We start from the raw sequence: 14,666 nt of genomic DNA on the forward strand, positions 1-14,666 counted from the left end.
TTTTTTTAGTAGAGACAGGGTTTCACCGTGTTACCCAGGATGGTCTCCATCTCCTGACCTCATGATCCACCTGTCTCGGCCTCCCAAAGTGCTGGGATTACAGGCGTGAACCACTGCACCCGGCGGTGCTGGGCACTCTTAACAGTTTTCTGATTTTTTTTTTTTTTTTGAGACGGAGTCTTGCTCTGTCGCCCAGGCTGGAGTGCAGTGGCCGGATCTCAGCTCACTGCAACCTCCACCTCCCGGGTTCACGCCATTCTCCCGCCTCAGCCTCCTGAGTAGCTGGGACCACAGGCACCTGCCACCTCGCCCGGCTAATTTTTTGTATTTATTTTTAGTAGAGACGGGGTTTCACCGTGTTAGCCAGGATGGTCTTGATCTCCTGACCTCGTGATCCACCCGTCTCGGCCTCCCAAAGTGCTGGGATTACAGGCTTGAGCCACTGCGCCCGGCCTTTTTTTGTTGTTTTTTTGAGACAAGAGTCTTGCCCTGTCACCAAGCTGGAGTAAAGTGGCACAATCTCAACTCACTGCAACCTCCACCTCCCAGGTTCAAGCGATTCCCCCATTTCAGCCTCCCGAGTAGCTGAGATTACAGGTCTGTGCCAACATGCCTGGCTAATTTTTGTATTTTTAGTAGAGACAGGGTTTCACCATGTTGGTCAGGCTGGTCTCCAACTCCTGACCTCAAGTGATCCGCCCGCCTCAGCTTCCCCAAGTGCTGGGATTACAGGCATGAGCCACTGCACCTAGCCTTCTTTTTTTTAAGAGACAAGGTTCACTGGGTTGCCCAGGCTGGCCTCGAACTCCTGGGCTCAAGCAGTCCTCCTGCCTTAACCTGCTAGAACTATAGGCATGTGTGGGCCCAGCTGCTGGGATTGGCACTCTTTTTTTTCAGTCGGAATCTCGCTCTGTCGCCCAGGCTGGAGTGCAATGGCGTGATCTGGCCTGGCTAATTTTTTGTATTTTAGTAGAGACGGGGTTTCACCATGGTGGCCAGGGTGGTCTCATGATCCACCCGCCTCGACCTCCCAAAGTGCTGGGATTACAGGCGTGAGCCACTGGGCCTAGCAGTTTTGTGAACTTGAACTATGGGCTTTATCTATCCTGATTGTGTTTCTCGTTCATTCAGCAATTATTACTTTATTTTTCGAGGTGGAGATTCACTCTTGTCACCCAGGCTGGAGTGCAACAGCGCTATCTCGGCTCAATGCAACCTCTGCCTCCTGGGTTCCAGCTATTCTGCCTCGGCCTCACAAGTAGCTGGGATTATAGGACTGCACCACCACGCCCGGCTAATTTTTGTATTTTTTTAGTAAAGATGGGGTTTCACCATGTTGGCCAGGCTGGTCTCCTGACCTCAGGTGATCTGCCCGCCTGGGCCTCCCAGAGTGCTGGGATTACAGGTGTAAGCCACCGCGCCCAGCTCATTCAACAATTATTTTATCAATGTAGATGTGCCCAGCATTATTCTAGGCTCTAGGGAAACAATCCATTGAAAAAGCAGGGTCTGCCAATGCGCTTGTCCGAGATTGCTGGGAATGGTTGACTGGGGCCAGTTTGCAGTTGCTGTGAGGTGGCTTTCCTTGAGGCACCATGGCTGAGTGAAGTCGACTTTGATGACCAAGAAGGCTCCTCCCAGGGGTGGGGAGGCCTCGGCAGGGGGCGGCATGTGAGCGCCAGAGGGCAGGGATTTCACGGAAATGAAAGTGGAAGCAAACAGCCTGCGAGCAGAACCTCCTGAGGTGTTCGGGTCCTGTTGGGGCTGGGAGAGACCAAAGCCCTTCGTGGGGGCGGGTACAAACAAGAGTTAAGTTGTGGTGGATTCTGCCAGTGTGCCCAGCTCTGAGGCCTCAGCTCTTGCCAAACAGACCCAAGACCCATGTCAGCCCCGCTGAATGCCGTAAGTGAGGAGGAGGGAGTTGGGAAGTGGGGAAACAGGAACAATCCTCTTGGCTAGGAACCCACAGATACCTCACGGCCTGGCAGCCAAGCCTCTCCCTGCCCATCTCAGACCTGCTGAAGGGCTGGGGAGAAACACAGGGCTGGGGTTGCCTCTGCCTTGCGGAGTTGGTTCCCTAACCTATTGCCTCAGACAGGAGGAGCTCATTAAATCCTGTGTGTGTGCACTTCTCTGGAGAGAGAATCTGTAGTTTCCATCAGATACTCAAAGGGTTCTGTGACCCAAATAACAATTGTTCTAGGCCAGGAGTGGTGTCTCACACCTGCCATCCTAGCACTTTGGGAGGCCTGGGCAATACAGTGAAACTCCGTCTCTACCAAAATACAAAAAATTAGCTGGGTGTGGCGGTGTGCGCCTGTAATCCCAGCTACGTGGGAGGCTGAGACAGGAGAATCACTTGAACCTGGGAGGCGGAGGTTGCGGTGAGCCGAGATTGTGCCACTGCACTCCAGCCTGGGTGACAGAGCGAGACTGTCTCAAAAAAAAAGAAAGAAACTAAAGGAATTAGGCTGGGTGCAGTGGCTCACGCCTATAATCCCAGCCAGCACTTTGGGAGGCCGAGGCGGTTGGATCACTTGAGGTTAGGAGTACAAGACCAGCCTGGCCAACATAGCGAAACCCCATCTCTACTAAAAATACAAAAATTAGCCAGGCATGGTGGCATACACCTGTAATCCCAGCTACTCGGGAGACTGAGGCGGGAGAATTGCTTGAACCTGGGAGGCAGAGGTTGCAGTGAGCTGAGATTATACCACTATGCTCCACTCTGGGCAACAGAGGGAGACTGTCTCTGTCTCTCACACTCTATCTATCTATCATCTATCTATCTATCTATCTATCTATCTATCTATCTATCTATCTATCTATCTATCAAAGAATCACACTAGGTAATCCATAGATTGACACAGTAAAAACTTATCCCACTGCTTAGCACCTACAGAGCATTCAATATGTGTTTCTTCTTGTTAATGTTATTATTGCCAACCTTTTCAGAACCCCAGTTCCCCAAGACAATCTTTTTTTTTTTTTTTTTGAGACAGAGTCTCGCTCTGTCACCCAGGCTGGAGTGCAGTGGCACGATCTCGGCTCACTGCAACCTCTGCCTCCCGGGTTCAAGCGATTCTCCTGCCTCAGCCTCCCAAGTAACTGGGACTACAGGCACATTCCACCATGCCTGGCTGATTTTTTGTATTTTTAGTAGAGACGGGGTTTCACTGTGTTAGCCAGGATGGTCTTGATCTCCTGACCTCGTGATCTGCCTGCCTCAGCCTCCCAAAGTGCTGGGATTACAGGTGTGAGCCACCATGCCCGGCCTTTTCTTTTTTTTTTTTTTTTTTTTTTTTTGTTGAGATGGAGTTTTACTCTTGTTGCCCAGGCTGAAGTGCAATAGCATGATCTTGGCTCACTGCAACGTCCACCTCCCAGATTCAAGTGATTCTCTTGCCTCAGCCTCCCGAGTAGCTGGGATTACAGGCCCACGCCACCATGGCTGGCTAATTTTTTGTATTTTTTTTAGAGACAGGGTTTCACCATGTTGACCAGGCTGGTCTCAAACTCCTGACCTCATGTAATCCGCCTGCCTTAGCCTCCCAAAATGCTGGGATTACAGACTTGAACCACAGCACTCGGCTTTATATACGTTAAATTGAGCCGTCTTTTTCAAATAAAAATCCAGATTTTTTGTTTTTTGTTTTTTGAGACAAGATTTCACCCTTTTTTCCAGGTTGCAGTGCAGTGGCTCAATCCTGGCCCACTCACTGCAGTCACCTCCACCTCTAGGTATCAACAGATCCTTCCATCTCAGCCTCCCGAGTAGCTGGGACTACAGGCATGTGCCACCATACCTGGCTAATTTTTAGATATTTTGTAGAGGTAGAGTTTTATTGTGTTGTCTAGGCTGGTCTCAGACTGCTGGGCTCAAGCGATCTGACTTCCTCTGCCTCCCACAGTGCTGGGATTACAGGCGTCTGCCACCACGCCCCGCCCAAATTTTTTATTTCAATTAAAAAGGGGAAGATTAGGGGGCCAGGGTCTGTGGCTCATGCCTGTAATCCCAGCACTTTGGGAGGCTGAGGTGGGCGATCACTTGAGGTGGGGAGTTTGAGACCAGCCTGGCCAACATGGTGAAACCCCATCTCTAGTAAAAACAAAAAATTAGAGCCGGGCGCAGTGGCTCACTCCTGTAATCCCAGCACTTTGGGAGGCTGCGGTGGGCGGATCACAAGGTGAAGAGATTGAGACCATCCTGGCCAACATGGTGAAACCCCATCTCTACTAAAAATACAAAAATTATCTGGGCATGGTGGTGTGTGCCTGTAGTCCCAGCTACTCGGGAGGCTGAGGCAGGAGAATCACTTGAACCCGTGAGTCAGAGGTCGCAGTGAGCCAAGATGGTGCCACTGCACTCCAGCCTGACGACAGAGTGAGACTCCATCTCAAAAAAATAAATAAATAAAAAATAAAAAATTAGCTAGGCATGGTGGCAGGTGCCTGTAATCCCATCTACTTGGGAGGCTGAGGCAGGAAAATCTGTTGAACCCAGGAGGCAGAGTTTGCAGCGAGTTGAGATTGCGCCACTGCACTCCAGCCTAGGCAACAGAGCGAGACTCCATCTCAGAAAAGAAAAAAAGAAAAAAATAGCTGGCATGATGGCACACACCTGTAGTCCTAGCTACTCAGGAGGCTGAGATGAGAGGATCGATTGATTCCAGGAGGTCGAGGTTGCAGTGAGCCATAATTGAGCAATTGCACTCCAGCCTGGGTGGCATTGAGACTTTGTCTCAAAAAACAAAACATAACAAAAATATGGATAGATTTACTGTGGGGGAAAACTTGGTTATGGCTAGAAGAGGTTTACTTTAGCAGGGACATGCTCTTCCCAGTGCGTCAGAGTCCCCACCACGCTCTGTCATCCTACATGGCTCTATTAACTCATTGATGTTATCTAACTGGCCCTTAAAGGCACTGTGTTAGCACTCTCTGATTTACAGAAGTATGAATAACTAAGGGTCTTTTTCACTATTCATAAACCAGCACAATTTGGTCAAGCTCTAGTTTTCTGCTAAAACTAGACCAAACTCACAATGAATTTATTTGGTGCCCTCTGTAATGTGCTCCTTTACCGTCATTCATTCACTTCATTTCTTCATTCAACACACTTTTACTGGACACATATTTTGTGCCGGAGATCTTGCTGGACACTGGGAATACAGAGATGGTCAGGACAGAGTCCTATCTTTCCAAAAGACCTCATGCTTCTCTGAACCGAACTTACTTATCAGGATTCCTAACCACAGGGTGAACTCTGCTCTATTCCACAAACAGAGGTGCATTCATTGGTATCCCTGGTGTCACTTCCCTGCCTATGATATCAGCTCTCTCTCTGGACCCATTCCAGATCACATCCAGCCTAAAAGGCTACTTGTTGTACAGTGGAAAGTGTAGCAGTCCAGGGACAAGCTAGAATTGATGGGTAAACTACCTCCCCACTCTGGGCTTCATTTCTTCATTGTAAAGCACAGGTTAGCAGGGTGAGCTCTGGAGTCAGACAGCCTAGGGCCAAATGACTTTGGGCAAGTCATTTAACCTCTCTGAGCTTTAATTTCCTCATCTATAAAATAAGGAATTGGCTGGGCATGGTGGCTTACACCTGTAATCCTAGCACGTTAGGAGGCTGAGGTGGGCAGATCATCTGAGGCCAGGATTTTTTTTTTTTTTTTTTTTTTTGAGACGGAGTCTTGCTCTGTCACCCAGGCTGGAGTGCAGTGGCTGGATCTCAGCTCACTGCAAGCTCCGCCTCCCAGGTTCACGCCATTCTCCTGCCTCAGCCTCCCGAGTAGCTGGGACCACAGGCGCCCGCCACCTCGCCCGGCTAGTTTTTTGTATTTTTTAGTAGAGACGGGGTTTCACCGTGTTAGCCAGGATGGTCTCGATCTCCTGACCTCGTGATCCGCCTGTCTCGGCCTCCCAAAGTGCTGGGATTACAGGCTTGAGCCACCAAAGTGCTGGGATTACAGGCCCGGCCGAGGCCAGGATTTGAGACCAGCCTGGCCAACATGGTGAAAACCCGTTTCTACTAAAAATACGAAAAGTAGCCAGGCGTGGTAGTGGGTGCCTGTAATCCCAGTTACTTGGGAGGCTGAGGCAGGAGAATTGCTTGAACCCAGGAAGTGGAGGCTGCAGTGAGTTGAGATCATGTCACTACACACCAGCCTGGGAAACAGAGCAAGACTCTGTCAGAAAGAAAGAAAGAAAAAGAAAAGAAAAGAAAAGAAGGAAGAAAGGAAGGAAGAAAGAGGGAAAGAAAGAAAGGAAAGAAGGAAGGAAGGAAGGAAAAGAAAGAATTTAAAAATAAATCAATAAAATAAGGATCATAGGATATCTATCTTATAGATACCCTGTTGTTCTAAGAATTGAATGAAATAATTCATCAGAAGGGCTTAACACAGCGCCTGGCATATAGTAAGTACTTAGTAAAAGTTAACAGTGTTACTGTATGACATTTTGCAACTTGTCTCCCCTTCTCTTGGAGGTGTCCCTAATTGGGTTAACCCCTTTGGGATTGTTCCTCTTCCAAACTCTGGCTGCCCTTCACAGTCAGTCATGTGATCAAGTACTATCTTGAGCACTGTTTGGCAGGTCTGAGGGCTATACCTTTATCTTCCACTGTCTGTGTCAGTGCCCAGCACTTCCTAGCAGGAGCTCAGTGTTTGTTGAGCTCTAGATCTGTGGTCATGAACAAGTCATGGATGCTGCAAAGGTTCCTGCCCTTTCAAGAGCAGCTGAGATGAGGCCAGCCAAGCCCTGGGTGGAGGGGGCCAAGACCAGCCCAGGGCAGCACAAAGGGGTTGGGCTGTTCTTGAGCTTAGCATCAACTCTGCTTCTGGAGAGTCCAGAATAGGCCCCACTTCCCCTGGGCTTGTTGATTCTCTGGAAGGGCAGGTGGAAGTCTCGTTTCCTTCTGCTCCAAAAGGCCCTCCACGCCCTTCAGGAGGAGCAGGCCAGACTCAAGATGAGGCTGCAGGAGCTGCAGGAGCTGCAGCAGCTGAGAAAGGAGCTCGGGGACTCCCCCAAAGACAAGGTAAGGTGGGAGACCTGGTGCTGTCTCGTAAAGACCAGCTGGCGAGGCCGGGCGCAGTAGCTTACGCCTGTAATTCCAGCACTTTGGTAGGCCGAGGTGGGCTGATCACCTGAGGTCAGGAGTTTGAGACCAGCCTGGCCAACATAGTGAAATCCCATCTCTACGAAAAATACAAAAATTAGCTGGGCATGGTGGCGTGTGCCTGTAATCCCAGCTACTCAGGAGGCTGAGGCAGAAGAATCGTTTGAACCCAGGAAGTGGAGTGAGCTGAGAGTGAGCTCAGTGAGCTCAAACTGCGCCACTGCACTCCAGCCTGCGTGACAGAGCAAGACTCCTCAAAAAAAAAAAAAAAAAAAGGAGGCCGGGCATGGTGGCTCATGCTTGTAATCCCAGCACTTTGGGAGGCTGAGGCTGGTGGATCACCTGAGGTCAGGAGTTTGAGAACAGCCTGGCCAACAGGGTGAAACCCCGTCTCTACTAAAAATACAAAAGTTAGACGGGTTTGGTGGCACATGCCTATAATCCCAGCTACTTGTGAGGCTGAGGCAGAACTGCTTGAACCTGGGAGGTGGGGGTTGCAGTGAGCCAAGATCATCGTGCCGCTACACTCCAGCTGGGTGACAGAGCGAGACTCCCTTTAAAACAAACAAACAAACATACACACACACAAAAGAGCTGGGGAGTTCTCAGTTTTATTCCTGGCTCTGCTACTTCTTTGCTATGTGACCTCCAGTATGTTACTTGAACATCTGTAGAGTAGAGTTACCCACCTCCCAGGACAAATTAAGATGTTGTATGTAAATGGCCCGGTATGGACCAGACCTGCATTCATCTACTCATGTATCCAGCTTTTCTTTCAGTAAATGTATTTACCTCCGGCACTCAGCATCAATGGAATGGAATTGGAGATGCCTTCCTCCTAGGTGGGACTGAGGAACACTCCTACTCCCTCCCCTACTTCCAGGTCCCATTTTCAGTGCCGGAGATCCCCCTGGTGTTCCGAGGACACACCCAGCAGGACAGGGAAGTGCCTAAGTCTTTAGTTTCCAATTTGCGGATCCACTGCCCTCTGCTTGAGGGCTCTGCTCTGATCACCTTTGATGACCCCAAAGGTGAGCTCATGGGGAGCCTCAGGAGGGAGGTGGGGAGGACTCCCAGCACTGACCCTGTTTCCCCACCACCCAGTGGCTGAGCAGGTGCTGCAACAAAAGGAGCACACGATCAACATGGAGGAGTGCCGGCTGCGGATGCAGGCCCAGCCCTTGGAGCTGCCCATGGTCACCACCATCCAGGTGACAGAATGACAGAATCCTGGGGCATGAAAAAGGTGCCACGCACCTGGGCATGGGAAAGTGGAGCTGTGTCTGGGACCACCCCTTGCTGTCTCCCCCTAGGTGTCCAGCCAGTTGAGTGGCCAGAGGGTGTTGGTCAGTGGATTTCCTGCCAGTCTCAGGCTGAGTGAGGAGGAGCTGCTGGACAAGCTTGAGATCTTCTTTGGCAAGGCTAGGAACGGAGGTGGCGATGTGGAGGTTCGGGAGCTGCTGCAAGGGAGTGTCATGCTGGGGTTTGCTACGGATGGAGGTGAGGGTCATGCAGACTTCCTGCAGGGGAGATGAGGGTACAGGGTGTGGAAGATTAAGGTACAGGGAGAGGAGAGGGCTTGATGCTAAAGGTCTACCCCTCCTTGTTCCCCACAGTGGCCCAGCGCCTGTGCCGGATTGGCCAGTTCAGAGTGCCACTGGGTGGACAGCAGGTCCCTCTGAGAGTCTCTCCCTATGTGAATGGGGAGATCCAGAATGTTGAGGTAAGCGGGAGGGGTGGAGAACAGGGGCTGGGCTGGGTAACCTGTCTGCCTGCCAGGAACTTGCCCAGTGAAAGATCAGAGGCCCCAAACCCCACTGACCTACCCATGACCAGCCTCTCCAGGCCTCCTGACCTCATACCCCCATGGGGCACTGCCTGCCCTACCCCCAGCCCCCAGCCCCCAGCCCCTTTCTCCCATGAGCCTTTGCGATCTCCTGGCTCCTTTTCCAGATCAGGTTGCAGCCAGTTCCCCGCTCAGTGCTGGTGCTCAACATTCCCGATATCTTGGACGGCCCAGAGCTGCACGACGTCCTGGAGGTCCACTTCCAGAAGCCCACCCGTGGGGGTGGGGAGATAGAGGCCCTGACAGTCGTATCCCAAGGACAGCAGGGCCTAGCAGTCTTCACCTCTGAGTCAGGGTAAGGGCCTCCCCTTCTCATCCTCCCCACCCCACGGCCAAGGCTCTCACACGGGGCTGGGCTTGGGTGCCCATGTAGGTCTTTACGTTCACCAACAGGGAGGGATCACACATTGTGAAACACTTTGCCCGGAACAGTAAAAAGAGCCTGCACTCCATGATGTTCTTCCTCATTTCACTCATGAAAGGAAACGTGATTCGTGCATGTAAAGAGGTGGGGGCTGGAAGAAGCCGGATCTTCTGCTGGCAGCGCCGGCCTTCCAGAAGCTCACCTTCCCTCCACTCTCAGAGGCAACAAGCAGGACCTAGGGTTTGGCTTTTTATTGACACAAACACAAAGGCAGCTGTGGTAATGGGGTGGTGGGGTACACAAAAGCAGAAATCGCACTTCACACATTTAGGCCTCATTTAGACAGTGAGGACGCTGAGCCTGTCCCTCCACCTCCCATTGCAACAGTTGGGGCGATAACCCTCCCTAATTCTAGCTCAGTGAGTAGAGGGAGTGACCTCCCTACCCAGAAGTCCCCATTTTGGTCACAGTGGCCCAGGTCCTGACCATCCCGCTCTGTATTCCCCTGTTCCATCTCCCCACCCATGTAAACAAAGTTGTGGGCTGAGTTCGATATGCTGCAGCTCTGCTTTGAGAAGGCAGTGGGGCCTCCCCTGAGTGCAAGGGGAATGTGCTTGGATTTTTACTTTGGTCCCAGAACAAGAAACAGACAGCACAGCCTTGCAGAGCTCTGGCTGGTAAATGCCACACGTATCTGCAAGGCTGAGGAAGCTTCCCCGCCTTTCTCCTCAACCATCAGAGACAGGACATGGCACAGACCACGATGAGGGCACCAGTTTTTGCCCTGCTCCCCCAGGAGGCTCGGGACGGCCCCACCCAATGGCACATACACAGATTTTTGGCAGTGTTGTGGGACTGGGTAGGAGCGAAACCCCAGCTCCACCAGAACAAGGAAGGCAATGGGGAGTACAGGGGAGGAGAAGGAGGTGGGAGACAGGATCCTCCCTCCCCGCCGCCACACACACACAAGCACAGGTTTTCGTTGCTAAGGCACTGAGAACAAATCCAGAGAACTCAGTGAAGGGTAGGGGCTCTGTATCGCTCCCAGAGTTGTGACCTAGGGGAGTAGGTCTGATTTCCACCCTGTTGGAAGAGGCAGCCTTGGTTAAGAATGGCAGAAAACCTGGAGATGGAAGAAGCCCAATTGTGCTTACGATGTTGGGGACAGAGGAGGAGATTGGGAACTGGTCAAGCCCAGAGGTGGGCGCTGGTCGGCCCAGGCTGAAGGGACAATAGGGAGAGACAGGTACCTGCTGGACTCACAGAGATTGGCCCCATATCCTGAGCTGACATTTCAATTCTTTGGGGAGGTGGCGGGGCAGGGACGGGAGGGAAGATGAGGCAGAGGTGAAAGCACACGGAACACAACGGGGGGGACTGGCTAACCTTGGCACAAAAGCAGCACAGCAGGCCCGGGGAAAGGGCGGGGGCAGGAAGCAGCCGGCCTCCCTCTGACCCTCCCTGTCCCCTTGGCAGGGCCCAGACATCCAAATGGTCACTTCCCAACCTCTTCAGAGGTCAGGAAGCGGGGAGGGGCAGGGGAGAGCGGTCATCACCACAGAGACCTTCGGGGGAGGGAGGGCAGAGCATTATGACAGAGGCTGAAATGCAAGTGTGGTGGCCAACAGAACGCAGCTTCCCAACTTCTCCCTTTGCTGGTCTCTAGGTTCTCACAACCACTCGCTCTAGTTCTCCTTCTCTGGCCCTGGAACCAGGAGGACCTTGCCCACATTCTTCTTCTCCTGCATCTGTTTCATGGCATCGGCCACCTGGGGAGGAAGGAAAGATGAGGCTCCCAGTGCTATCCAGTCTCCATCCAACAAGAGCCAGTGCGATGCAGGCCACCCTCCTCTTCCCCAGGAATCTGCCCCTTGGGACCCCAGCCTTCATGAGTCCTATCCAAGCCCTCCCCGCAAAGTCCTCAGATTCACCTTCTCGAAAGGCCAGACTGAGTCAACGTGGGGCTTGATGTGGCCCTGGTTGTACAAAGCCAGGAGGCGGGTCACCACACCAGTGACCAGTTCCACTTCACCATCCAGGTAGCCCAGGTGGAAGCCACATACAGCCCGGTTAGCCTGCAGCAGCTGCAGAGCTGTCACGCTGAATTGATTCCACCATGTCCGGGCCAGGGCCATCAGGTTCCGTTTGGGGCCCGTCAGCAGGTTGGCCATTCCTGAAGGACAAGGTGACATGGCCTGTGAACACCCCAGGCACATCCCTGTGTGCCTGCATCTGTACTTTCTGTTCCCTGTGATCCCCTTGCAATTCTCCACACCAGTGCCAGGGGGTGACTGGATAATTCTCAAACTGCTAGAACCAGGCCCAAACCAACCGTGGCTGACTTAAAATTGCTCCAGGGGCTGGGTGCTATGGTTCACACCCGTAATCCCAGCACTCTGGGAAGCCAAGGTGGGAGGATCATTTGAGGTCAGGAGTTCAAGACCAGCCTGCCCAACATGGTGAAACCTTGTCTCTACTAACAAATACCTTGTCTGTACTAAAAAATACAAAAATTAGCCAGGTGTTGGCTGGGCGCGGTGGCTCACGCCTGTAATCCTAGCACTTTGGGAGGCCAAGGTGGGTGGATCACCTCACATCAGGGGGTCGAGATCAGCCTGACCAACATGGAGAAACCCTGTCTCTACTAAAGATACAAAATTAGCTGGGCATGGTGGTACATGCCTGTAATCCCAGCTACTCAGGAAGGCTGAGGCAGGAGAATCGCTTGAATCCAGGAGGCGGAGGTTGCAGTGAGCCGAGATCGCGCCATTGCACCCCAGCCTGGGTAAAATGAGCGAAACTCCGTCTCAAAAAAAAAAAAACAAACAAAAAAACCACAACAATACAAAAATTAGCCAGGCATGGTGGCGCGCGCCTGCAGTCCCAGCTACTTGGGAGGCTGAGGCAGAAGAATCGGTTGAATTCGGGAGGTAGAGGTTGCAGTGAGCTGAGATCGTGTCACTGCACTCCAGCCTGGGTGACAGAGCCAGACTCTGTCTCAAGAAAAACAAAAAAAAGCCAGGCATGGAGATGGGCACCTATAATTCCAGCTACTCAGGAGCCTGAGGCAGAACTGCTTGAACCAGGGAGGTGGATGCTACAGAGAGCCGAGGTTGTGCCACTGCCCTCCAGGATGGGTGACAGAGTGATACTCTGTCTCAAAAAAAAAAAAAAAAAATTGCTCTAACCTTTATGTATTTGTTTGTTTGTTCCTTTGTTTGAGTCAGGGTCTCGCTCTGTTGCCCAGGCTGGAGTACAGTGCCACCACACCTGGCTAATTTTTGTATTTTTTCTAGAGATGAGGTTACGCCATGTTGCCCAGGCTGGTCTCGAATTTCTAGGCTGAAGCCATCCGCCTGTCCTGACCTTCCAAAGTGCTGGGATTACAGGCATGAGCCACCATGCCTGGCTTATTTTGTTGTATGAAATACTTTTTTAAATGAAAATGCACCTTGCTTAAGACACTCAGGGAGGTAGGACAGAAAGAAGGCAGGCTGGTTGTTCAAGAATAATCCCTAAACAAGAACATAGAATTTGGCCAGCTGTGGTGGCTCACGCCTATAATCCCAGCACTCTGGGAGGCTGAGACAGCTCTACCACCTGAGGTCAGGAGTTCAAGACCAGCCTGGCCAACATGGTGAAACCCCGCCTCTACTAAAAATAAAAAAATTGGTTGGGCATGGTGGCGGGCTCCTGTAATCCCAGCTACTCGGGAGGGTGAGGCAGGAGAATCACTTGAATCCAGGAGGTGGAGGTTGCAGTGAGCCAAGATCGCGCCACTGTACTCCAGCCTAGGGGCCAAGAGCGAAACTCCGTCTCAAAAAAAAAAAAACAAAAAACAAAAAATGTAGAATTTACTATGACTCATATGAAAAGTTGTGACAGAGAATGAAAAGAGCTGGCACCCAGGAGTCAGCAATCTGAATGCAACATACAGGACCATTCCTAACCCTGATTGTCTACAGAGCACCAGAGTCCCTACCCCTCTTCATTCAAAAGCCCTGGGCCCTATATCCCACCCCTTAGACCCTCCCTCCTGCCCTCACATGCTCTCTCCATGCCTGGCCCACTAACTTACCATAGGTGACGACTTTGCCCATGGGTTTCAGGAGGTTGTAGCCCTTGGCAGTATCTGACCCGCCCAGAGGGTCCATGACGATGTCCACTCCTGTCATAGAGTGGGGAACCCAAGAACAACATTAGGATCCACAGATCTGGAGCTCCCCTCCCTGTCCTGTGCCTCCCTACCCCCTCCCATATTCTGCCCCCAACCTTTAGGGGAAATCTTCTTGATCTCATCCACATAGTCAGTCGTGTGATAGTCGATGGGATGTGTGACTCCATTCTCCTTCAGTGCCTCGTGCTTGCCGGCCGAGGCCGTTCCGAACACTGTCACATTCTCCACCGTACGGCACAGCTGCACGGCAGCCATTCCCACACCCCCTGCAGCAAGACACCCATAAGCAGGGGATATGGAGTCGCCCTGGCTACCAACCACTCCATTCTAGCCTCCCAAGGACTCAGCCCATCACCTTCATTTTGCCTAGGCTTGTTTTAGGGCCATGTCTAATTTCCATGACTGAGAAATGGTGGGGAGGGTAGCTAGAGAGGTGGGGGTGTGGGGTGAGAGCACGTTGCTAAGGATAGCACACCAGACTAGACCTGGTGCCTGAATGTTACCACGGCAACTACACAGCAGAGGCCTCTGGGCACCACAGGCCAAGGCAGTCTGGTGTTGCCATGGCAACAACCCAGACAGGCTGCAGGGAAGGGGCCTGGAAGGAAATCTGGGTGGGGTAAGGAGTGATAAAGTGAGGGGACCCGTCACCTGCAGCCATGTGTACCAAGACGCTGTGGCCAGGCCGTAGGTTGCCGAAGTCAAAGAGGACCATGTAGGCTGTAATGTAATTGACGAGCAAAGCAGCAGCTTCCTCAAAGGTCATGGCCTCAGGCATCAGGAAGGTCTGGACCGAGGGCACAGTCACCTCTTCCTGCCACATCCCTGACCGGTTCAACACCATCACCCGGTCTCCTGCCTTGAAGAAGAGAAGAGTATCATTCAGTTGGCTGGGCGTGGTGGCTCACGCCTATAATCCCAGCACTTTGGGAGGCCGAGGTGGGCGAATCACGAGGTTAGGAGTTCGAGACAAGCCTGGCCAACATGGTGAAACCCTATCTCTACTAAAAATACAAAAAATTAGCTGGGCGTAGTGGCAGGCGCCTGTAATCCCAGCTACTTGGGAGGCTGAGGCAGGAGAATTGCTTGAACCCAGGAGGCGGAGAATGCAGTGAGCTGAGATCGTGCCACTGCACTCCAGCCTGGGCGACAGAGT

At 52.1% G+C, this 14,666-nt stretch overlaps 2 protein-coding genes across 2 annotated transcripts; one reads left to right on the top strand and one right to left on the bottom strand.

Moving 5' to 3' along the window:
• The first annotated feature begins 1,656 nt into the window (after positions 1-1,656).
• IFI35 (interferon induced protein 35) lies at positions 1,657-9,421 on the top strand. The gene is made up of 7 exons (XM_026448632.2): positions 1,657-1,902; positions 6,935-7,042; positions 8,007-8,154; positions 8,228-8,334; positions 8,437-8,623; positions 8,740-8,846; positions 9,077-9,421. The coding sequence occupies exons 1-7, from the start codon at positions 1,882-1,884 to the stop codon at positions 9,266-9,268; spliced, it is 870 nt and encodes a 289-aa protein (XP_026304417.1). The 5' UTR covers positions 1,657-1,881; the 3' UTR covers positions 9,269-9,421.
• A 146-nt stretch (positions 9,422-9,567) lies between these two features.
• VAT1 (vesicle amine transport 1) lies at positions 9,568-14,373 on the bottom strand. Its single transcript, XM_023204014.3, has 5 exons — positions 14,162-14,373; positions 13,606-13,776; positions 13,412-13,501; positions 11,265-11,506; positions 9,568-11,102 (listed from the first exon to the last, which is right to left on the bottom strand). The coding sequence occupies exons 1-5, from the start codon at positions 14,352-14,354 to the stop codon at positions 11,019-11,021; spliced, it is 780 nt and encodes a 259-aa protein (XP_023059782.1). The 5' UTR covers positions 14,355-14,373; the 3' UTR covers positions 9,568-11,018.
• Positions 14,374-14,666: the final 293 nt, after the last annotated feature.

The sequence above is a fragment of the Piliocolobus tephrosceles genome, chromosome 16 (genome assembly GCF_002776525.5).
Source record: "Piliocolobus tephrosceles isolate RC106 chromosome 16, ASM277652v3, whole genome shotgun sequence".
Lineage (NCBI taxonomy): Eukaryota > Metazoa > Chordata > Mammalia > Primates > Cercopithecidae > Piliocolobus > Piliocolobus tephrosceles.